At 42.3% G+C, this 25,115-nt stretch overlaps 2 protein-coding genes across 3 annotated transcripts in view; one reads left to right on the forward strand and one right to left on the reverse strand.

Moving 5' to 3' along the window:
* The window catches only part of LOC121571447 (oxysterol-binding protein-related protein 10), a 98,393-nt gene extending 92,904 nt beyond the window's left edge, over positions 1 to 5,489 (forward strand). Inside the window, exons 12-13 of the mRNA XM_041882906.2 lie at positions 3,722 to 3,875; positions 4,287 to 5,489. Coding sequence (XP_041738840.1) covers positions 3,722 to 3,875; positions 4,287 to 4,331 — 199 coding nt within the window. The 3' untranslated portion in view covers positions 4,332 to 5,489. The remainder of the gene's footprint in view (positions 1 to 3,721; positions 3,876 to 4,286) is intronic.
* Positions 5,490 to 16,477: 10,988 nt separating this feature from the next.
* Positions 16,478 to 25,115, reverse strand: part of LOC121571446 (dolichyl-diphosphooligosaccharide--protein glycosyltransferase subunit STT3B) — a 95,004-nt gene continuing 86,366 nt past the window's right edge. The window contains exons 11-17 of one of the 2 annotated variants that reach the window (XM_041882905.1): positions 23,848 to 24,035; positions 20,597 to 20,768; positions 20,086 to 20,259; positions 19,516 to 19,629; positions 18,680 to 18,886; positions 18,547 to 18,572; positions 16,478 to 18,423 (exon numbers count right to left, since the gene is read on the reverse strand). In XM_041882905.1, coding sequence (XP_041738839.1) covers positions 18,378 to 18,423; positions 18,547 to 18,572; positions 18,680 to 18,886; positions 19,516 to 19,629; positions 20,086 to 20,259; positions 20,597 to 20,768; positions 23,848 to 24,035 — 927 coding nt within the window. In that variant the 3' untranslated portion in view covers positions 16,478 to 18,377. The remainder of the gene's footprint in view (positions 18,424 to 18,546; positions 18,573 to 18,679; positions 18,887 to 19,515; positions 19,630 to 20,085; positions 20,260 to 20,596; positions 20,769 to 23,847; positions 24,036 to 25,115) is intronic. The other variant, XM_041882904.1, reaches the window with a different exon arrangement.

Below are 25,115 nucleotides of genomic sequence, written 5' to 3' on the forward strand. Positions count from 1 at the left end.
CCTTCTTAGCGGACCAGGGTCGTGTTCATTAGGCACCAAACAGTTTTTTTTTCCATTAAGGGTTTTTACAAAGAAAGATCCCTTTAATTAACTCTATCAGTAGTTACCCTTAACCGTTGTACCAATCCTATATCAACAATAGTCTTAAATAGTCAGCTACTATATTCTCATTCTTAAAGTCATTTTTATTTACTAGACTAAAGTTGGAAAATGATGTAGTTAACAGAGTAAGGCAGGGTATAGGCTAATGGAATACAACACAGTTATTGAGGAGAGAATCTCCACAGGTCAATATACATGAACTTCCGTACTTGAACTCAGCAAATACAACAGTACATACATTCACCAGAGTTTTGAGGACGAGATGGTCTTATCAACTGAGAGGGAAAATATGAGGCTACTAAAACTTCACAACCGTGAAATTATAGGTTCATCCACCAGGAGTCGCCAGTGGGCTAGGCTATCAGTTCACATCCGAATGTGGACAATGCAGCCACAGTGTTAATCATGATATGTTATTAAGACTAACAATAATCAGTTACTGCCACCAGTACAGACACAGCGTCACACAATAGGGAAATTCAATGCAATGAGGTATTTATGTGAATTTGAGTGTCATCTGGTTCAATTGAGTTTCCGTTGGTTTCCAGGGTGGCAGGTAGCTTAGTGGGTAAGAGCGTTGTGCCAGTAACCGAAAGGTCTCTGGTTCTAATCCCCGAGCCGACTAGGTGAAAAATCTGTCGATGTGCCCTTGAGCAAGGCACTTAACCCTAATTGCTCCTGTAAGTCGCTCTGGATAAGAGCGTCTGCTAAATGACTAAAATGTAAAAAATGTTATGATAGAGTGGTACACAGGGAAAACAGTTGGTCAGGGGTCCTGGTGTTGCCGCTTTCGGTCGAAGAAGGCCCTCTTCCGAGCTCAAGCATAGGCTATCTTTCTCTCTCAGTTCGTTCAGTCCAAAGAGATAAGATTTGTTAAGGCACTCGGGTTCGGTTCCCCTTTTGAGAGCGTTAAATACTCAGTGGTTCGTCGTGAGTGAACAAATATACGGGTTCAGCAGAGTTCCTCTTAGGTGATTGATCTGTCTGAGTTGGATAAGGCTTCCTTGATCTGCGTTTTGGTTTCCAAGAAGAAGGGATCATTCTTTCCACGGGTGTGTCCTCACCCTGCGGTACCTGATCTGATTTCTGTTTAGTAAGTCCTCTAATTTATAGGGAGTCTTAGAGAAGGTGGGCTCTAATGGCCGGACAATGTCATTAGGACCGCCCAGTTGATCCGGGGAACAAAACACATTTAATGCTCATATGAGATAAACCTGAGATATCCTCATAAGTGTTCACAGAATATTAAAAGCTGTTTTGAATGAGAAAAACAATCTCTAAGATGAAATACATAGTCTGTAGAGTACAAATTTGACCATGATAAAGTCCAGACATTTTATGTTACAAAATCCACATTATACCTTTTAATAACATGGGGAAAAGAGAGGAAAAGTATCACAATGTACACTGAACAAAAATATAAACGCAACATGTAAAGTGTTGGTCCCATGTTTCCTGAGCTGAAATAAAAGATCCCAGAAATGTTCCATGGCTAGGCCACTCCAGGACCTTGAAATGCTTCTTACGAAGCCACTCCTTCGTTGCCCGGGCGGTGTGTTTGGGATCATTGTCATGCTGAAAGACCCAGCCACGTTTCATCTTCAATGCCCTTGCTGATGGAAGGAGGTTTTCACTCAAAATCTCACGATACATGGCCCCATTCATTCTTTCCTTTACACGGATCAGTCGTCCTGGTCCCTTTGCAGAAAAACAGCCCCAAAGCATGATGTTTCCACCCCCATGCTTCACAGTAGGTATGGTGTTCTTTGGATGCAACTCAGCATTCTTTGTCCTCCAAACACGACGAGTTGAGTTTTTACCAAAAAGTTCTGTTTTGGTTTCATCTGACCATATGACATTCTCCCAATCCTCTTCTGGATCATCCAAATGCACTCTAGCAAACTTCAGACGGGCCTGGACATGTACTGGCTTAAGCAGGGGGACACGTCTGGCACTGCAGAATTTGAGTCCCTGGCGGCGTAGTGTGTTACTGATGGTAGGCTTTGTTACTTTGGTCCCAGCTCTCTGCAGGTCATTCACTAGGTCCCCCCGTGTGGTTCTGGGATTTTTGCTCACCGTTCTTGTGATCATTTTGACCCCACGGGGTGAGATCTTGCGTGGAGCCCCAGATCGAGGGAGATTATCAGTGGTCTTGTATGTCTTCCATTTCCTAATAATTGCTCCCACAGTTGATTTTGTCAAACCAAGCTGCTTACCTATTGCAGATTCAGTCTTCCTAGCCTGGTGCAGGTCTACAATTTTGTTTCTGGTGTCCTTTGACAGCTCTTTGGTCTTGGCCATAGTGGAGTTTGGAGTGTGACTGTTTGAGGTTGTGGACAGGTGTCTTTTATACTGATAACAAGTTCAAACAGGTGCCATTAATACAGGTAACGAGTGGAGGACAGAGGAGCCTCTTAAAGAAGAAGTTACAGGTCTGTGAGAGCCAGAAATCTTGCTTGTTTGTAGGTGACCAAATACTTATTTTCCACCATAATTTGCAAATAAATTCATTAAAAATCCTACAATGTGATTTTCTGGAGAAAAAAATTCTCAATTTGTCTGTCATAGTTGACGTGTACCTATGATGAAAATTACAGGCCTCTCTCATCTTTTTAAGTGGGAGAACTTGCACAATTGGTGGCTGACTAAATAAAAACAATTCCCACTGTACCTTGATGAGATCCTGAGGCCCATTGTCATGCCAATAATCTGCCGCCATCACCTCATGTTTCAGCATGATAATGCACGGCCCCATGTCGCAAGGTCTGTACACAATTCCTGGAAGCTGAAAATGTCCCAGTTCTTCCATGGCCTGCATATTTACCAGACATGTCACGCATTGAGCATGTTTAGGATGCTCTGGATCGACGTTGCTGGATATATTCCTGCCAATATCCAGCAACTTCACACAGCCATTGAAGAGGAGTGGGACAACATTCCACAGGCCACAATCAACAGCCTGATCAACTCTATGCGAAGGAGATGTGTCGCACTGCATGAGGCAAATGGTGAATACACCAGATACTGACTGGTTTTCTGATCCACGCCCCTACCTTTTTTTTAAGGTGTCTGTGACCAAAAAATGCAGATCTGTATTCCCAGCAATGTGATATCCAAAGATTAGGGCCTAATTTATTTATTTCAGTTGACTGATTTCTATATATGAACTGTAACTCAGTAAAATCTTTGAAATTGTTGCATGTTGTGTTTATATTTTTGTTCAGTATATATTCAGGTTATATCAACATGTCATGAGTCCAAGTTTTAATACAGTGAAAAAACGTGTTTAGTTGTCCTTTTGCGCCATTCCCTCTTTGTAAAGGAGATTAAAGGAAGAAAAGTTCCTTTGTTGGAGCACAACTCTGTCGCCAAAGGTCTCTGATGACCTTCCCCCCCTTAATACATGTGAGTCGTAAAAGGGGTCTCCTGACAAACAGCAGTGCATTCAGAGTTGTAATATGGTGGGGAAGAGCAGTTTGTTTGTTCTGTGATGGGTTGAATGGGGGCACTGTCAATTACAGGATCTGTAAATCTTGGCATGGAATGTCATGCTCTGTCCACTCGTGTGCTCATGATACAAAATTATATACACTTTCTTTATGTGTCTGTGTTTGTGTAGGCGGGTATGGCAGCATGTCACCAAGTCACTGAAGGAGGGGAACATTGACGAGGCCACGGAACACAAGCATCGTCTAGAGGAGCGCCAGAGAGAGGAGGAGAGGCAGAGAGCTGCAGATAACTCGCCCTGGACACCCAAATATTTCAGCAAAAAGGTACAGTTACAGGAGGAAGTTGAGCCAGGGTTTAATATAAAACTAGGGTTGGTGCTATATGTTCAATCCTATCCCTTACCTTGGTTGATCATACCTTTATCTTACTTTCTACCCTACTTTTCTCTTTGGACCCATGAAGTGCTGGAGCTCGGTTCCACCTGGCTCTCACTTTGACCTAACCTAACGTAGCAGGGGTCAAATAACTCCTGAGCGGAGTTCCCACATCTGGTTTTCAGCGGAAAAGGAAGCTAGGTTGAATCAGCTTTATCCCTGAAAACCAGATACATCTGGTTGTTGGCAACTCCACTAAGGGTGCTTTGTCCCAAGGTGCAGGAGCCCTGCTCCAGGTGAATCCGTCTCAATTTAACCACTGATGCTCATCTTGTTTTGTGTCTTTGTTCTTGCCTTTAGGGAGAAGGCTGGATCTACCACAATACTCTGTGGAAATCTCACTGACACAAGAACCAGACTGCTCTAATGGACACTAACAGAGAGCCTCTATCCCCCTAAATGAGGAGCTAGGCCAGGGGAAGGATAATGATGGAACAGTCTCTTGAGGGAGTGATGCCACTCTCTAATGGGACCCGAGATACTGACTCTTAATGACATGGACAAAGGACACACTCATGGGGATCAAGGTGCCAAAGTGGTTTCCACTTGAACTACGAGGGTGGGACAGATATCGATATTTATAGTGTTCGAGGTAGAGCATTTTGATTTTTCACTTTTCCAAGGCCATATTCTTTGCAAATGCGCAGTATGACATGATTTGCCACTGGTATTTTTTTTCCAGTTGTGTTGACACATACATTGTCGTTTTTGGTTCAATCACCTTTATTTGTCACGCAGCATCAGAATGCAATGGTAGAAGAAGGAAGATGGCACAGATGGAATCAGTAGGAGTCCATTGCAGTGTTGGTGGAATACAACAGTGTTCATGGCAGAGATGCAAATATGTTATGAGATATGTTTTTGTTACATTAGTTCTCATTTTTAACAAATGCTGATGACTAGAAGCAGTCCATTTCTTATCACTTTGTCATTCTACCCATCCTTAGCCCATCCAGACCTTTGACCATTCCTGAACTTAACGGTTTGCCTCTGCTCTTCCATGCATACAGATTACCCATCACTCTCTTACCCACTTATTACAGTTGTAATCCCATACCATCACCCTTTTTCTTTAGACACTCCATTGGACCCTATCTTCCCCAGATGTCTTTCCTCCTTCCAGGGATGTGTCCTCAGGTTGGCATTGATGTAACATAATTAAGCTGGAGCTGTACCCAGCTCACGACTCCTCATGCTAATATCTCAGTGGGCTGACTTTGCATTGAATATGGATAAGGTGCATAGGAACCCCATTCTCACAGAGGGGCACCGAGAGGTGTCGTCTCTCCAGGATTATGTTGTTGACAGGATATGAGGTACTGTGGTGGTAGTAGTAGACAGGATGTTTTGGGTCATACATAGCTATTCTATATTTACATTTTCACAAAATGTACTAACTGACATATATGCTGTGTATACATTTGCTAAATAGGATTTGGAAGGTATTCAGACCCCTTGACTTTTTCCACATTTTGTTACGTTATAGCCTTATTCTAAAATGGATGAAATTGTTTTTTTCCCTCATCAATCTACACACAATACCCCATAATGACAAAGCAAAAACAGTTGTCATTTTTGCAAATGTATTACAAATAAAAAACGGAAAGATCTAATTTACATAAGTATTAAGACCCTTTACTCAGTACTTTGTTGAAGCACCTTTGGCAGCGATTACAGCCTCGAGTCTTCTTGGGTATGACGCTACAAGCTTGGCACACCTGAATTTGGGGAGTTTCTCCCATTCTTCTCTGCAGATCCTCTCAAGCTCTGTCAGGTTGGATGGGGAGTGTTGCTGCATAGCTATTTTCAGGTGTCTCCAGAGATGTTAGAGCCGGTTCAAGTCTGGTCTATGGCTGGGCCACTCAAGGACATTCAAAGACTTGTCCCGAAGCCACTCCTGCGTTGTCTTGGCTGTGTGCTTAGGGTCATTGTCCTGTTGGAAGGTGAACCTTCGCCCCAGTCTGAGGTCCTGAGCGCTCTGGAGCAGGTTTTCATCAAGGATCTCTCTGTACTTTGCTCCGTTCATCTTTCCCTCAGTCCTGACTAGTCTCCCAGTCCCTGCCGCTGATGGTGCCAGGTTTCCTTCAGACGTGATGCTTGGCATTCAGTTCAATCTTGGTTTCATCAGACCAGGGAATCTTGTTTCTCATGGTCTGACTCCTTTACGTGCCTTTTGGCAAAGTCCAAGCGGACTGTCATGTGCCTTTTATTGAAGAGTGGCTTCGGTCTGGCCACTCTACCATAAAGGCCTGGTTTATTGGAGTGCTGCAGAGATGGTTGTCCTTCTGAAAGGTTCTCCCATCTCCACAGAGGAACTCTGGAGCTCTTTCAGTGACCATCGGGTTCTTGGTCAGCTCCCTGACCAAGGCTCTTCTCCCCCTATTGCTCAGTTTGGCCGGGCGGCCAGCTCAAGGAAGATTATTGGTGGTTCCAAACTACTTCCATTTAACAATGATGGAGGCCACTGTGTTCTTGGGGACCTTCAAAGCTGTAGACATTTTTTGGTACCCTTCCCCAGATCTGTGCCTCGACACAATCCTGTCTCAGAGCTCTATGGACAATTCCTTTGACTTCATGGCTTGGTTTTTGCTCTGACATGCACTGTCAACTGTGGGATCTTATATAGACAGGTGTGTGCCTTTCCAAATCATGTCCAATCAAGTTGTAGAAACATCAAGGATGATCAATGGAAACAGGATGCACCTGAGCTCAAATTTGAGTCTCATAACAAAGGGTCTGAATACATATGTAAAGAAGGTATTTCTGTTTTTAATTTTAATACATTTGCAAACATTTCTAAAAACCTGTTTTTGATTTGTCATTTGGGGGATTGTGTGTAGATTGATGAGGAAACATTTACTTAATCCATTTTAGAATAAGGCTGTAAGGTAACAAAATGTGGAAAAAGTCAAGGGGTCTGAATACTTTCCAAATGCACTGTATCTGATTGCCTTTATTATGTTTATTATTCAGCCAAACAACTAATGGAAAACAGTATTTTTTAGTTTGCGCCACATTTTATTCATAGAAAAGTGATCAATGCTATATTCTCTGGTTGTCAAGTAATTTCAAGCATCCATGACTATAGACTGTGTCTCTTGCTGCATTACATTGTAGTGCTATCATGGTATCTATACTAACGGCAGGATCATCTTGCAGTCAAATTAGAAAATCAGCAGGGATGAAAATTAGCTGTCCAGTTTCTTGCAGCTACTGAGTAATTTGAAGAAGGTCCCGATTCCAATTTAGGAAATTAGGCATTTCTTACGCACGCCTTTCCTACGCACTACTCAGTCATTGGTATTCAGACTTACCTTATGAAGGTGCCTAACGGGTTTTGCAGGCGTGGTTCCCTTGCATGCGCTGAATAAATATAATGAAACTGTTGAAAACCCTCCCACTTCCTGGCCAACAGATTTTCTCGTGGAGTTTTCATTCAATAGGGTTTTCAATACATTTATCTTAAGCCATCCCTTTAAATACGGTGTACCTTTTAGTTTGAATTTTGTCGAAAAACTCAATAGAATATATCGAGAGAACAGGTTCAGAATATTAGGGATCAATAAAATAAAGCCATCAAAATATATATGTATATTCGTCTGTTTCAGCAACAATTGGTCGATTTAAAGAATACTCAGATCTTGTAGATTATGATTCATAAAAACTTTCCTAACCCTAAATAAAAAGGTTTGGAGAGCCTTCACGCACGAAAGAAAGAAAACGGTGGTTTGAGTCATTCTGCAAATGGCCAAATTCAGTTATTTAACCCATGATAATGTTGGAATATTAGGGTACATATAATTGTAATAGAGAGAATAGTAGGCTATACCCTCTATTGCCTGCACGAACCATGGAACTGTGTGATGACACAGCCAAGTATTGCGCCATTTGTTGGGTTCCAACTTTTACGCCTTGGTCAACGTCCTGCTCCATAAAGACTTAATTAGCCTACATGTCTTTTTTTAAATGATCAACTGTTACTAATGATCCACAGCAATGACCACATGGCCGTGACGGCGTTTAGAGGAATCGAATGAAGGTAAACTAATCAATGTAATTAAATTGATTGATAATGTAGGATATACCAACTGAAGGGAACTAACAGTCAATTGGCAGTTGAATATCTGCTGTTATTAGGCCTGCTGACTGTCGATACTGATAGTGGCTAATATGTAACTTGATAGACATAGGAAACAGAGAAAGTCGGGGTAGACTATAATTAAGACATTCTAGAGTGCCCATCTCTGCAAGTTAAAAATAATTGTGAATAATGATGAGTGAGAAAGTTAAATGCACAAATATCACCCCCAAAAAAAAAAAAAAAAAAGCAAACTTCCCCTGTTATTGTAATAGTGAGAGGTTTGGGGGTATGATATTTGTGCGTCTGTAACTTTCTGACATTATTCACGATTCATTCAGGACTATCCGTAATCATGGTAGCATCCACATTAATGTAGCAGTGTTTAGAAACATATTCTATTCTTATTTACAATAAAAGTGACTCCAAAATGACACAATACATTATTTACCATTCATTGCTATTGGGCACAAAATAATCTGACACAACCAAAACAAACCGCAAATGCATCCAACACATTTGTAGAGTCACAAGCTTGATGTAATCATTGCCTACTAGGAATATGGGACTACTTTAATACACATATACAGTGCCTTCAGAAAGTATTCATACCCCTTGACTTATTTCACATTTTGTTGTGTTACAGCCTGAATTCAAAATGGATAACAAAATAAATCTCACCCATCAACACACATGAATACAGGTTTTTGCAATTTCTTTGAAAATGAAATACAGATGCCTCATTTACATAAGTATTCACACACCTGTGTCAATGCATGTTAGAATCACCTTTGGCAGCGATTACAGCTGTGAGTCTTTCTGGGTAAGTCTCAAAGAGCTTTGCACAGCTGGATTGTTCAATATTTGCCCATTATTCTTTTCAAAATTCTTCAAGCTCTTAAATTGGTTGTTGATCATTGCTAGACAATCATTTAAGTCTTGCCATAGATTTTCAAGCAGATTTAAATCAAAACTGTAACTCAGCTTCTCAGGAACATTCACTGTCTTCTTGGCAACCAACTCCAATGTAGATTTGGCTTTGTGTTTTAGGTTATAGTCCAGCTGAAAGGTGAATTAATCTCCCAATATCTGGCGTAAATCCAAATCAAATTGTATTTGTCACATGCTTCATAAACTAACAGTGAAATGCTTACTTACGGGCCCTTCCCAACAATGCAGAGAGAGAAAAAAGAGAGACAAAAAGAGTACAAGGAATAAATAGAAAATAATAACACAAAGAATAAATACACAATGAGTAACGATAACTTGGCTATATACACAGGGTACTAGTACTGAGTCGATGTGCAGCGGTACAAGTTAATTAAGGTAGATTTGTACATATAAACTCAGCAAAAAAAGAAACGTCCCTTTTTCAGGACCCTGTCTTTCAAAGATAATTCGTAAAAATCAAAATAACTTCACAGATCTTCATTGTAAAGGGTTTAAACACTGTTTCCCATGCTTGTTCAATGAACCATAAACAATTAATGAACATGCACCTGTGGAACGGTCGTTAAGACATTAACAGACGGTAGGCAATTAAGGTCACAGAAAACTTAGGACACTAAAGAGGCCTTTCTACTGACTCTGAAAAACATCAAAAGAAAGATGCCCAGGGTCCCTGCTCATCTGTGTGAACGTGCCTTAGGTATGCTGCAAGGAGGCATGAGGACTGCAGATGTGGCCAGGGCAATAAATTGCAATGTCTGTACTGTGAGACGCCTAAGACAGCGCTACAGGGAGACAGGACGGACAGCTGATCGTCCTCGCAGTGGCAGACCACGTGTAACAACACCTGCACAGGGTCGGTACATCCGAACATCACACCTGCGGGACAGGTACATGATGGCAACAACAACTGCCCGAGTTACACCAGGAACGCACAATCCCTCCATCAGTGCTCAGATGTCCGCAATAGGCTGAGAGAGGCTGGACTTGTAGGCCTACTGTTACTTTTGATTTTGACCCCCCCCTGTGTTCAGGGACACATTATTCAATTTCTGTTAGTCACATGTCTGTGGAACTTGTTCAGTCAGTTTATGTCTCAGTTGTTGAATCTTGTAATGTTCATACATATATTTACACATGTTAAGTTTGCTGAAAATAAACAGTTGACAGTGAGAGGACGTTTCTTTTTTTAGCTGGGTTTAGGTAGGGAAAAAGTGACTAGGCAATGGGATAGATGATAACTCACGTGATGAGTCAAAAGAGATTAGTACAAAAAGGGTCAATGTAGATATTCCAGGTAGCTATTGGTTAACTATTTAACTAACTATTTAGCAGTCTTATAGCTTGGGGGTAGAAGCTGTTCAGGGTCCTGTTGGTTCCAGACTTACCGCTTGCCGTGGGGTAGCAGAGAGAACAGTCTAAGAATTGGGTGGCTGGAGTCTGACAATTTTTAGGGCCTTCCTCTGATACCGCCTGGTATAGAGGTCCTGGATGGCAGGGAGCTTGACCCCAGTGATGCACTGGGCCGTACGCACTATCCTCTGTAGTGCCTTGCAGTCGGATGCCAAGCAGTTGCCATACCAAGCGGTGATGCAGCCAGTCAAGATGCTCTCAATGGTGCAGCTGTATAACTTTTTGAGGATCTGAGGACACATGCCAAATCTTTTCAGCTTCCTTTGGGGGAAGAGGTGTTGTCGTGCCCTCTTCACGACTGTGTTGATGTGTGTGGACCATGATAGTTCCTTAGTGGACAGTGGACACTGAGGAACTTGAACCTATCGACCTGTTCCACAACAACCCTGTTGATGTGGATGGGGGTGTGCTCGTCCCTCCGTTTCCTTTAGCTCCTTTGTCTTGCTGACGTTGAGGGAGAGGTTGATCTGGCACCACACTTTCAGGTCTCTGACCTCCTCCCTGTAGGCTGTCTTATCATCGTCGGTGATCAGGCCTACCACGGTTGTGTCGCCTGCAAACTTAATGGTGTTGGAGTCGTGCGTGGCCACGCAGTAGTGGGTGAACAGGGAGTACTGGAGGGGACTAAGGACGCACCCATGAGGGGCCCCCTTGTTGAGGGTCAGCGTGGCGGATGTGTTGTTGCCTACCCTCACCACCTGGGGGTGGCCCGTCAGGAAGTCCAGGATCCAGTTGCAGAGGGAGGTGTTTAATCCCAGGGTACTTACAGTGCCTTGCAAAAGTATTCATCCCCCTTGGCGTTTTTCCTATTTTGTTGCATTACAACCTGTAATTGAAATTGATTTTTATTTGGATTTCATGTAATGAACATACACAAAATAGTCCAAATTGGTGAAGTGAAATTTAAAAAATAATGGAAAAGTGGTGCGTGCATATGTATTGACCCCCTTTGCAATGAAGCCCCTAAATAAGATCTGGTGCTACCAATTACCTTCAGAAGTCACATAATTAGTTGAATAAAGTCCACCTGTGTGCAATCTAAGTGTCACATGATCTCAGTATATATACACCTGCTCTGAAAGGCCCCAGTCTGCAACACCACTAAGCAAGGGGCACCACTAAGCAAGCGGCACCATGAAGACCAAGGAGCTCTCCAAACAGGTCAGGGACAAAGTTGTGGAGAAGTACAGATCAGGGTTGGGTTATTTAAAAAATATCCAGAACTTTGAACATCCCACAGAGCACCATTAAATCCATTATTAAAAAATTGAAAGAATATGGCACCACAACAAACCTGCCAAGAGAGGGCCGCCCACCAAAACTCACGGACCAGGCAAGGAGGGCATTAATCAGAGAGGCAACAAAGAGACCAAAGATAACCCTGAAGGAGCTGCAAAGCTCCACAGCAAAGATTGGAGTATCTGTCCATAGGACCACTTTAAGCCGTACACTCCACAGAGCTGGGCTTTAAGGAAGAGTGGCCAGAAAAAAGCCATTGCTTCAATAAAAAAATAAGCAAACACGTTTAGTGTTCGCCAAAAGGCATGTGAGAGACTCCCCAAACATATGGAAGAAGGTACTCTGGTCAGATGAGACTAAAATTTAGCTTTTTGGCCATCAAGGAAAACACTATGTCTGGCGCAAATCCAACAACTCTCATCACCCGAGAACACCATCCCCACAGTGAAGCATGGTGGTGGCAGCATCATGCTGTGGGGATGTTTTTCAATCGGCAGGGACTGGGAAAATGGTCAGAATTGAAGGAATGATGGATGGCGCTAAATACAGGGAAATTCTTGAGGGAAACCTGTTTCAGTCTTCCAGAGATTTGAGACTGGGACGGAGGTTCACCTTGCAGCAGGACAATGACCCTAAGCATACTGCTAAAGCAACACTCGAGTGGTTTAAAGGGAAACATTTAAATGTCTTGGAATGGTCTAGTCAAAGCCCAGACCTCAATCCAATTGAGAATCTGTGGTAAGACTTAAAGATTGCTGTACACCAGCGGAACCCATCCAACTTGAAGGAGCTGGAGCAGTTTTGCCTTGAAGAATGGGCAAAAATCCCAGTGGCTTGATGTGCCAAGCTTATAGAGACATATCCCAAGAGACTTGCAGCTGTAATTGCTGCAAAAGGTGTCTCTACAAAGTATTGACTTTGGGGGGGGTGAATAGTTATGCACGCTTAAGTTCTGTTTTTTGTCTTATTTCTTGTTTGTTTCATAATAAACAATATTTTGCATCTTCAAAGTGGTAGGCATGTTGTGTAAATCAAATGATACAAATCCCCAAAAAATCAATTTTAATTCCAGGTTGTAAGGCAACAAAATAGGAAAAATGCCAAGGGGGGTGAATACTTTCGCAAGCCACTATAGCTTAGTGATGAGCTTGGAGGGCACAATGGTGTTGAATGCTGAGCTGTTGTCAATGAACAGCATTCTCACGTAGGTGTTCCTTTTGTCCAGGTGGGAAATGGCAGTGTGGAGTGCGATAGAGATTGCGTCATCTGTGGATCTGTTGTGGCGGTATGCTAATTGGAGTGGGTCCAGGGTTTCTGGGATGATGGTGTTGATGTGAGCCATAACCAGCTTTTCAAAGCATTTCATGGCTATAGAGTGCTACGGGGCGATAGTAATTTAGACAGGTTACCTTGGCGTTCTTGGGCACAGGGACTATGGTGGTCTGCTTGAAACATGTAGGTTTTACAGACTGAGTCAGGGAGAGGTTGAAAAGCAGACTGAACCATGTTTTCCTCTAGGATTTTGCCTGTGCGTAGCTCCACTCCCCAGTCCTTAACAATTACAAGCGTACCCATAACATGATGCAGCCACCACTATGCTTGAAAATATGGAAAGTAGTACTCAGTAATGTGTTGTATTGGTCTTACCCCAAACATAACACTTTGTATTCAGGACAAAAAGTTAATTGCTTTGCCACATTTTTACAGAATTACTTTAGTGCCTTTTTGCAAACAGGATGCATATTTTGTAATATTTTTATTCTGTACAGACTTCCTTATTTTCACTGTCAATTAGGTTAGTATTGTGGAGTAGCTACAATGTTGTTGATCCATCCTCAGTTTTCTTCGATCACAGCCATTAAACTGTAACTGTTTTAAAGTCACCATTGGCCTCATGGTGAAATCACTGAGTGGTTTCCTTCTTCTCCTGCAACTGAGTTAGGAAGGACGCCTGTATCTTTGTAGTGACTGGGTGTATTGATACACCATCCAAAGTGTAATTAATAACTTCACCATAATCAAAGAGATATTCAATGTATTATTTGTTTTTTTACCCATCTACCAATAGGTGCCCTTCTTTGTGAGGCATTGGAAAACCTCCCTGGTCTTTGTGGTTGAATTTCATTGCTCAACTGAGGGACCTTACAGATAATTGTATGTGTGGGGTACAGAGATGAGGTAGTCATTCAAAACCCATGTTAAACACTATTATTGCACACAGAGTGAGTCCATGTGACCTCTTAAGGACATGTTTACTCCTGAACTTATTTAGGCTTGCCATAACAAAGGGTTTGAATACTTAATGACAAGACATTTCAGCTTTTAATTTTGAAAATTTTTGAAAAACATAATTCCACTTGACATTATAGGGTATTGTGTCTACATAGGCCAATGACAAAAAAATCTAAATTTAATCAATTTAAATTCAGGCTGTACTTTCAGAAGGCACTGTAAGTGAATTTGTCCCAATACTTTTGGTCCCCTAAAATGGGGGGACCATGTGCAAAAAGTGCCATAATTTCTAAACGGTTCACCCGAAATGGATGAAAATACCCTCAAAATAAAGCTGACAGTCTGCACTTTAACCTCAAATCCAAAATGCTGGATTACAGAGCCAAAACAATTGTCAATGTCCCAATACTTTTGTAGCTCTCTCACTGTATAAATTAAGTAGATGCTTTTTCCACTTGGAACCAGTAGGTTCGAGAGACCTTATTCATGGTTTCCTTGTGCGTGAAGATGGTAGAATTAAGTCAAGGTCCGAATATGCTTTATCTGTAGACACACCTCCGCTTATTCGATCTCCACCCAAAATGAATAGCAGGTGAATAGATCACTAGTCTAGTTAAAAGGTCAGAATACGCATAAAGAGAAAAGTGCATAAAGGGAATTACGTTCCATTTAGCTTAACTCGGGTCAGAATCGGGCCCCAATTGTGTTCTTGAATTACTAGTGATCTTGACCAGAACATCTGGCAATATTCAGATGCATGATTTTGATTACAGAGTCTCCAGCAGTAATCAAGACAAGCGCAAGTATTGATACAGTCAGTATGCATAAACACATGATCACAACCACTGTCTGATGGGACTGGCCTTATTTAAACTGAGAAGCACTTTTGTATACAGTGGGTTTGGGGCGCTTCCCAAACAGGAAAGTGACTGTGGGTTATTTGGAAATATCTGCTCACAAATAGATATTCTGAATGTATGTGCATTAATTTTAGTTTCGTAGAACACTGCAATGTATCCAAGAGCTTGAATCAAACTTCACTTGGGTAAAAAAAACTATACAACACCTCATTTTATAGCATACACTACATGGCCAAATGTATGTGGATTTGGCTATTTCAGCCACACCCGTTGCTGACAGGTGTATAAAATCAAGCACACAGTCACAAACATTGGCAGTAGAAAGACCTGTACTGAAGAGCTCAGTGACTTTCAACGTGGCACCATCATAGGATGCCACCTAGTGCCGAAGCCCGTAGCGTGTAAAAATCGTCTGTCCTCGGTTGCAAAACACACTACAGAGTTCAAACTGCCTCTGGAAGCAATGTCAGCACAAGAACTGTTCGTCGGGAGCTTCATGGTCGAGCAGCTGCACACAAGCCTAAGATCACCATGCAATGCCAAGCGTTGGCTGGAGTAGTGTAAAGCTCGCCGCCATCAGACTCTGGAGCAGTGGAAAAGCGTTCTCTGGAGTGATGAATCACGCTTCACCATCTGGCAGTCCGACGGACAAATCTGGGTTTGGCGGATGCCAGAAGAACGCTTCCTGCCCCAATGCATAGTGCCAACTGTAAAGTTTGGTGGAGGAGGAATAATGGTCTGGGGCTGTTTTTCTTGGTTCGGGCGAAGCCCCTTAGTTCCAGTGAAGGGAAATCTTAACGCTACAGCATACAATGAACTTCTAGACGATTCTGTTCTTCCAACTTTGTGGCAACAGTTTGGGAAAGGCCCTTTACTGTTTCAGCATGACAATGCCTCCGTGCACAAAGCGAGGTCCATACAGAAATGGTTTGTCGAGATCGGTGTGGAAGAACTTGACTGGCCTGCACAGAGCCCTGACCTCAACCCCATCAAATGCCTTCAGGATGAATTGGGACGCCGACTGCGAGCCAGGCCTAATCGCCCAATATCAGTGTCTGACCTCACTAATGCTCGTGGCTGAATGGAAGTCCCCGCAGCAGTTCCAACATCTAGTGGAAACTCCATATTAATGCCCATGATTTTGGAATTAGATGTTCAATGAGTAGGTGGCCATGTAGTGTAGGTTGAATAGGGTAGGGATGGGGGCATGGTTTTGTTCTAAAAAAATGTGCCCTGGCAATCACAGTAAGTCTGTCATAATTAAAGAAAAACGTTAAATGCTCAAGAAAATTCTCCCAAGTAACAGTAAGTGGAAAATACAGAACAGCTGTAATTTGAAAGCTAGTGCTGCCATCATGTGGTACATTTTAATTCTCTGAAGCCTCAGTTTATTCCCAAGCCTTTGCCTGTTATAGAATATTAGAGATATTTCCATATAAAAGGTATGTATGTGCCTTGGGTTTTAGAATGTATTTCTATTGTATTGCACTTTAAAAAGTGGCCTTGTATTCCCGTCTCACTGAATACATGCGTTTCCTGGAATTGACTGAAGCCTCTGAGCAACTTAGTAAAAGCAGCCTGCCTCCAAAGCAAAAAAAACCCCTAATATATCATGTTCCAAAGATACTTTTTGACAGGGCCTCAGGCAAACACCTAACAATGATCAATTGATAGTAACACATCAATTGGGAAAGCGAATAATTTGAGGACCACTTCTTACACAAACTTGAACCTTTTATTTACTCTACATTTAAACATGATAATTTAAAAATGTTAACTTGGAAGGTGAGGGGGACCAGGGTTGTTAGATCAAAATAACATAAATGTAGTGGTGGGGCAGAGAGAGGAAGAGGAGGAGTTGGAGAACCCAGAAAAGGAGAAAGGAACTAGTCCACCATCCCCAATAAAAACAGACACAAAATAAAGAAAACAAGATGACAATAATAGGGGCAAACAACGTGAATACTTTCTTTATCACATTAAGGCTTAACCCAAACCATTTGTCTTCTCACACACATTGACATTGTGGGGGAAAAAATCTCTGATATGAGCTGTTTTTTAACATCATGTAAATAAATGAGTTTCTCAAGATTGTGTTTGAGCAAGGTCGATATCGCGTCGTATGGAGGGCCGTTAAGTGAAAGCAGTGACACAATGCAGTCTTTCTCAGAGAATATCAAGGGACAGAACAAAGCAATTTGTATATCCAAAGAAAGGTGAAATAACATCACTTCTGTGTTTACAGGAAAATGAGTATCAAATGAAATGAGGTAAATTGTTGAGTGACTGAAGATGTCAATTGTCAACGATAAAAAAAGCCCTCTGTATTTCCTATAAAGGTTATGATGTGTAGACTGTCTTTGATGTGTCACCTTTTTTCCCCACAAACACCCACACTTGAGTGCACACATACGATCCTTCAGTGTTCAACACAGATTTTGAATTCACAACGGGCCCAGTACAGTGTTATCAGAGGGCACCACCCCTTTGTCCACTCACTGGCAGCCATCTTGAGATTTAGCACTTCAGCTTTCCTGCATTACCCTACTCTTGGCTACGTATCAACTCAAAAGCATTAACATGTGTATGTGGACAGGCAACAATGACTATGAGAAGACAGATGGACATACTAACGTGGTGATAAAGAGACCAGCGATGAGGCACTAGGCTCACGGACTAGAACGCGCCCCTTGCGGGGTTGAGGCCTCATTAATAATCACTACTTTTTACATAGAATTGCTTTTAAAAAATGTAACCTAGCAGCAGAATATACAATCTAAGCAATTTTTCAAGGGGGGAAGTTCTTAAAAATTCACATTCTTTTAAAACAAAATCTCAAGTCCCTCCTAACGAGAATGATTGCATTCACTGTTCTATCTGCTGCCATAAAAAACATCACAAAAAAGTAAAGAGAGGAAATCATCTGCGTATTTAAAAATCACCACAATAATCCAATATATTATAACCCTTTTAGACATTTTCTTTACATAACATATTTACATATTAGGCCTTTTATTTTCTAAAGAATTGTCTCGGAAACAACAAATTAGAGCCAAACAACAAAATAATGATAAAAAGTAACCATCATCAAAAGTAAATCAGCTGTGCCTAGACAGTGGAATTCCTCCATACCGTATACCATCGTCTGTACATGCGTCAGGAACATGTCCTTAATTCCAACATTCCTCACGTTTACATGTGCCAAGGAGCTAAATCAAGGGCTCTTTGGTGCAATTGCTCCCAGCCTCCTCAGTTTCCTTTCTCTTTGTTTTGTCCCCATTTCTAGAATAACAGTTAAATGTACCACAAAATTTACGCTCACCCCGGTTTCAGCAGCTCTGTGCCTTGTCACACATTCAACTACAAAGAAAAAAAAGAGCATGACAAAAGGTCCTCTGGATAAAACGGACAAAGGTTCTGGGGCTAGCCAGATATGACACTTCACCCCCACCACACGGGTGCTGCGCTCAGAGGACTAGCCCATCGAGGCTATGTGCTCACATTCCAGACAATGGCCGTTGTTCTTTTTCATTGGTAGAGTTTTCTTTGCTAGTTGAATTTTTTTGTGTTTTTTATGTTGTGTCCATCTTCATTATTTCTTGTTTAGTTTCTTGCCTTTCTTCAGGACCAGCTTATTCCTGATGTGTCCTCGCTTCCTCTTAGCAGTCTGTGCAATAAAACAAACTTCATTTACAAATCAATTTTCAATTGGCAATTTGTTCATATATATCTACTAATCTGAATTTGAGCACACACATTAACTGTACAAAATAAAAGTGAGTTGGCTCACATTTTATGAACATTTCCTTTTGGTGGCTAAAATTTGAGAAGAAATAATCATATGTAAACTCACTATACCAGTATCATATAATGTCTTACATTCATTAGCACAATGAATGCTGAGAGACATTGAAGCCTCGTACCTTTTTGGAGGTGTACTTCTGCCTGGGCACGATGCTGCGGAGCTTGTGCTCCAGCGGCTCCCTGTTCTCCAGCTTCTTCACCTTGTAGATGCGCACCAGCCAGTGCTCCGAGGTGAACGCCTCCTCCAGGTGCTTGAACTTGATGTCCTTGTTGCCGATCTCGGCATTGCGGGTGCGGTCGAACCCAGGCGGTGTCCGGAAGTCCAGCTGAGAGATAAGGATAGCAGTAGGTGGGGGTTGAGGGTGTTGACGAGGGCAGCTACTGACTGAGCTCAGCTAAAGTGAGTATGGTACTTGTATAAAGGTTGATTCTACCTTCACACAAGTGTTGTTCTCATCTTACTTCATTTCCCTGCTCTTTTAAATCTGTACATCACTTCACCTATCCCTCTCTCCCCTCTACCCTCCTCATCTCGTTTTCTGTCCTTCCGGTCTTGTTTTGTCCTTGTCACTTCCTCTTCCACAAAACCAATCTCTGTTCCCTTGCCTTTACCATGCTCTGAACCTGTCTCTCCATCTCCTCTATGGGTTAAGACAGCTATGAGACAGAGCTTTGCTTGGCTGCCTGTCTGTGGACCCTACTGACGCAGCCCACTGATCCTTCCTCCTCTTCACTGAGCTGCTGGCCAGGCAACACGCAGCTCGCCATAAGTACCTGGCAGCTCTTCTCTCTCATATCTCGTCTGTACCTGCCAGAGCCTGTGCATTTGAGCGCTTCCCCTCCCACCTTCATCCCTCCTCACGCTTCTGTCAGCACGTCCTTAAGCCCCTCTCTTGTCCATCACTCAGTGCTTATTGTAGCCTACTTTTGCGTCAAGTATTTCACCACCGCTCACCTGCATCTCGCCGAAGCGGTAGTAGGACATCTTGTACATAAGGCAGTTGAGCAGGACGGGCGAGCCGGCCTTGTCCACACGGAACTCTCCCTGAGGGGTGAAGTAGTCACTCTCCTGAAGGGCACATGGGCACGAGGAGTGAAGGAGCGTGAGACACTTCCCACATTTCTTCAAGGATACTGACATCATCAAATAGCAGAGACTGAACTTAATAAAAACTGAAATACTTTGCCAAATTGCCATCTATGATATGATGTAGTCTTACAACCCTCAATTGTTCAGTTCATCTCTGATATTCAAAATCACATGCAAAATAAAGATATTTACAAATCTGCATTGGATACTTTGTCCAACGACCTCAAGTGTCATTGAAGAAAATAAACATTGCTAGGAACAGCAATGTCCTTGGGTTTACCCAGACTGATGAATTACTGGATTGCTCAAATCTAAGTGTTTACCCAGGTTCATCAGCATAACAAAATGATCATAAATAGGAGTGGATGAAGGTCCTTCTGTATCGTGAGGCATCGGTGAACCTAACTTGGCAGTCTCAAGATACCAGGCACTCACCCGAATGTCCTTGGGATGCTCTCCCTCTGCTATCCTGACCATCCACAGGAACTTGTTGATGTCATCGCCTGAGTAACCAATCACACCCCCGAAGATGATCAGCACGTAGTCGACGTCCAGACTCCTCATGATCTCGTACGCTGCACTCTCATTGGACGACATGGCTTTGCCCACCTACAGAGGAGAGAAGGAAGAACGGGAGTTTGTAGAGAGGAGAGAGAGAGAGCAGAGGAAAAAAGAGATGCAGGGAGATAGAGATGGTGGGAAAATGAGAGGGAGAGATAAGACTCCAATAAAGTAAGTACTCGCTTTTCAAAGTTGTGCTGGCCCTGGGAAAATCAATCAAGGCCTAAGAGCAAAATTAATCCCACACACATTATTGCAGCTCCTACAAGTGAATGTATTAAATTAATTGATAAGAGTTACTTTACTTTGGAGAATGAGGTCTGAGTTGAGTCGTAATCCTCAAACCTCCCAGTGCCCCCTTTTGATATTGTGTTGTGTGACTCACCAGTGCTATATGACTGTTATTCCATGTGTTGTTGTCCACTAGCGTGGTTCGATTAGCCATGCCTGCTATCTGGTAGCCATAATCCCACCAAGACATAACCCTCGCATGCTCGTCTGTGTTCTGCCTCAGCCAATAGTAAGCCTCCCTGAAGTCATCCAGGATGTTCCTCGTCCTATGGGGAGTGACAGAGTTGAAGAGTTACGGGAATGACTAACAGGAATGACGGTAACAGGAATGACAGCCAGGCAACCATAGGTCTGGTAACTTACAGTTGAAGTTGGAAGCTTACATACACTTAGGTTGGAGTCATTAAAACTCGTTTTTCAACCACTCCACACATTTCTTGTTAACAAACTATAGTTTTGGCAAGTCGGTTAGGACATATACTTTGTGCATGACACAAGTAATTTTTCCAACAATAGTTTACAGACAGATTATTTCACTTATAATTCACTGTTTCACAATTCCAGTGGGTCAGAAGTTTACATACACTAAGTTGACTGTGCCTTTAAACAGCTTGGAAAATTCCAGAAAATTATGTCATGGCTTTAGAAGCTTCTGATAGGCTAATTGACATCATTTGAGTCAATTGGAGGTGTACCTGTGGATGCATTTCAAGGCCTACCTTCAAACTCAGTGCCTCTTTGCTTGATATGATGGGAAAATCAAAAGAAATCAGCCAAGACCTCAGAAAAAGAATGTAGACCTCCACAAGTCTGGTTCATCCTTGGGAGCAATTTACAAACGCCTGAAGGTACCACATCCATCTGTACAAACAATAGTACGCAAGTATAAACACCATAGGACCACGCAGCCGTCATACCGCTCAGGAAGGAGACGCGATCTGTCTCCTAGAGATGAACGTACTTTGGTGCAAATCAATCCCAGAACAACAGCAAAGGACCTTGTGAAGATGCTGGAGGAAACCGGTACCAAAGTATCTATATCCACAGTAAAACGAGTCCTATATCGACATAACCTGAAAGGCCGCTCAGCAAGGAAGAAGCCACTGCTCCAAAACCGCCATATAAAAGCCAGACTATGGTTTGCAACTGCACATGGGGACAAAGATCGTACTTTTTGGAGAAATGTCCTCTGGTCTGATGAAACAAAAATAGAACTGTTTGGCTATAATGACCATCGTTATGTTTGGAGGAAAAAGGGGGTAAATTGCAAGCCGAAGAACACCATCTCAACCGTGAAGCACGGGGGTGGCAGCATCATACTGTGGGGGTGCTTTGCTGCAGGAGGGACTGGTGCACTTCACAAAATAGATGGCATCATGAGGAAGGAAAATTATGTGGATATTAATATGCCATTTAGCAGACGCTTTTATCCAAAGCGACTTACAGTCATGCGTGCATACATTTTTTTAAATGTATGGGTGGTCCCGGGGATCGAACCCACTACCTTAGCGTTACAAGCGCCGTGCTCTACCAGCTGAGCTACAGAGGACCACATATATTTTCTGTGATATATTGAAGCAACATCTCAAGACATCAGTCAGGAAGTTAAAGCTTGGTCGTAAACGGGTCTTCCAAATGGACAATGACCCCAAGCATACTTCCAAAGTTGTGGCAAAATGGCTTAAGGACAACAAAGTCAAGGTATTGGAGTGGCTATCACAAAGCCCTGACCTCAATCCTATAGAGAATTTGTGGGCAGAACTGAAAAAGCGTGTGCGAGCAAGGAGGCCTACCAACCTAACTCAGTTACACCAGCTCTGTCAGGAGGAATGGGCCAAAATTCACCCAACTTATTGTGGGAAGCTTGTGGAAGGCTACCCGAAACGTTTGACCCAAGTTAAACAATTGGAAGGCAATGCTACCAAATACTAATTGAGTGTATGTAAACTTCTGACCCACTGGGAATGTGATGAAAGAAATAAAAGCTGAAATAAATCATTCTCTACTATTATTCTGATATTTCACATTCTTAAAATAAAGTGGTGATCCTAACTGACCTAAGACAGGGAATTTTTACTAGGATTAAATGTCAGGAATTGTGAAAAACTGAGTTTAAATGTATTTGGCTAAGATGTATGTAAACTTCCAACTTCAACTGTATTATGTGATCCTATGAGACAGGGAGTCACGGCAATTACAGCCCATTCTATTGTACCCACCAATGTTCCCTCAAATTTTTTCAGCACTGAGCAAATTTCAGGTCTGCTGAGAGCAAACTTGAAAGTTGTGAGAATTCTGTGCAACTTCTAGCACGCGTTTACTGTGAACACTGAGGCTTTAAGTTCCAGTTTTAACAGTGGCCATGTAGGCTACTGTGGCTATTTGATCATAATGTAGACCTACCAGAGTGGCCTAAAACAATGGAGAAAATGCATCCCATAACATTTTAACATGGAAATAGCTGTTCTATCATTCAGCCTACAGTAGCAGCCAATGTGTGGTGTTCAATGTAGGCCTACATTCCATGAGACTTTTGGAAAAAAAAAAAACATGCAGGGCTTAACATTAACCTGTTTATCCACTTGTCCTTCAGACAAGGAGGTGACTGAAAATGTTGTGTTTGATGCAAGAAACCATTTTACAAAATAAAATGCATTATTATTCCCATACCATTACTAGAGAGAATCAGACCAATTATGCTACCCTCTGCCTATTGGCTACTTAGCTTATTCAAGCATGTCTCAAAATACAACACTGCCCCTTTAAGACAAAAAAAAAAACACTTTACCAGACTATTTTCAAAGATGTCTAGAAATGTACACTTTTTGTGGCCTTGTAGGAAGCAATCACTCCCCCATTGCTGACCACAAATTATCTATAACTGGGCTAATAACTCACTAACTAGCAAAGGATATGAACAAAATGTTCACACGTGGCTACATGCAGCTCTTGCTTGATGAAATATGACTGTGCATGCCCTTTTAACATTTTTGTGGGTATGTGAGAGAGAGAAGGTGTGTCTGCGCATTTGTACCCAATGTGTGTCAATGCATGTGCGTGTGTGAATACACATACATACGCAGAAAGACATGTGGAGCTATGCTTGTATGCATGGAGTGTAATATGTGAGTCTACATTCTACAAGTAGACATTATTTAACTGCATGGTAGTTTGTCCTGTGTGGCTCAAATCGGCAGAGCATGGCACTTGCAACGCCAAAGGTTGTGGGTTCGATTCCCATTGGGGCCACCCATGCATAAAGATGTATGCACGCATGACTAAGACGTTTTGGATAACAGCGTCTGCTAAGTGTCTGGCATATATTATTATATTACTTGTCCTTACCCATCGTTGTTGTAGGAGGCCAGCACCACACTAGGACTGGAGTAGGCGTTGCTGGTGACCCATGTGCAGTGGACTGCGAACATCATGAGCAGCATCAACATCAGCATGGTCACTATGCTTTTGATGTTGGGGCCCAGCCCCTCCTCTGCCTTCTCCTGCTCAGACACATGCTTACGCACCTTTCCTGCCTGCAGAGGGAGACAAACACACACACACACCACATCAACACTGGCCCACTAAACAGAGAGTATCAGAGAGTTGCAATACAAACAGAGTGAAATTGGTCATTATTTTGTAACTCCTTACAGGAATATGTATATTGGCTAAATACAGGTAACTGTCAAAATAAAGGAAACACCAACATAGTGTGTCTTAATAGGGCGTTGGGCCACCACGAGCCAGAAAAGCTTCAATAACCTTGGCATAGATTCTACAAGTGTCCGGAACTTTATTGGAGGGATGCGACATCAGTCTCCCATGACAAATTCCATAATTTGGTGTTTTATTGATGGTGGTGGAAAACATTGTCTCAGGTGCCGCTCCAGAATCTCGCATAAGTGTTCAATTGGGTTGAGATCTGGTGACAGACGGTCATGGTTTACATCATTTTCATGCTCATCAAGCCATTCAGTGACTACTCGTGCCCTGTGGATGGGGGCATTGTCATCTCAGCATTCAATATAATTTGTATCCCTCATTTACTCAAGTGTTTCCTTTATTTTGGCAGTTACCTGTAGGCGTCAAATGGAATTAACGGCTAAGGGTTCACATTGTGAGAGCAGGCCTACGAGGCGATGGGAATGTAGGTGAATCTCAATTGGTATTGCTTGACTCATCGCGTCCTCTCCTGCTTTTGAAAAAAGTCAAAGGTAATCGAGGAGCGGAAACGTGGAAATAAATGCGCTTGTATGACATGACACTTATAAATAAAAAGTAGTGTACTATATACATAGGTCAAATTAAATGAGATGCGCATGGTAATTTGTTGTATGGCTACTTCAGGAATATGAACCCATCACAGCCAGAAAATGAATTTATTCTGTAATGGTTCTGAAAATAAAAATAGATAAAGGTAACTGCCAAAATAAACACTTGAGTAAAGGAAGGATACAAAGTATATTGAAAGCAGGTGCTTCCACACAAGGAAGCATGGCATCGCATCCCACCAATAGAGTTCCACACACTTGTAGAATCTATCCCAAGGTGCATTGAAGCTGTTCTGCTTGTGGTGGCCATAAGGCACTTTATGTTACCTGTAGATTCCTGTC

Source organism: Coregonus clupeaformis, chromosome 8, assembly GCF_020615455.1.
Source record: "Coregonus clupeaformis isolate EN_2021a chromosome 8, ASM2061545v1, whole genome shotgun sequence".
Taxonomy (NCBI): Eukaryota; Metazoa; Chordata; class Actinopteri; order Salmoniformes; family Salmonidae; genus Coregonus; species Coregonus clupeaformis.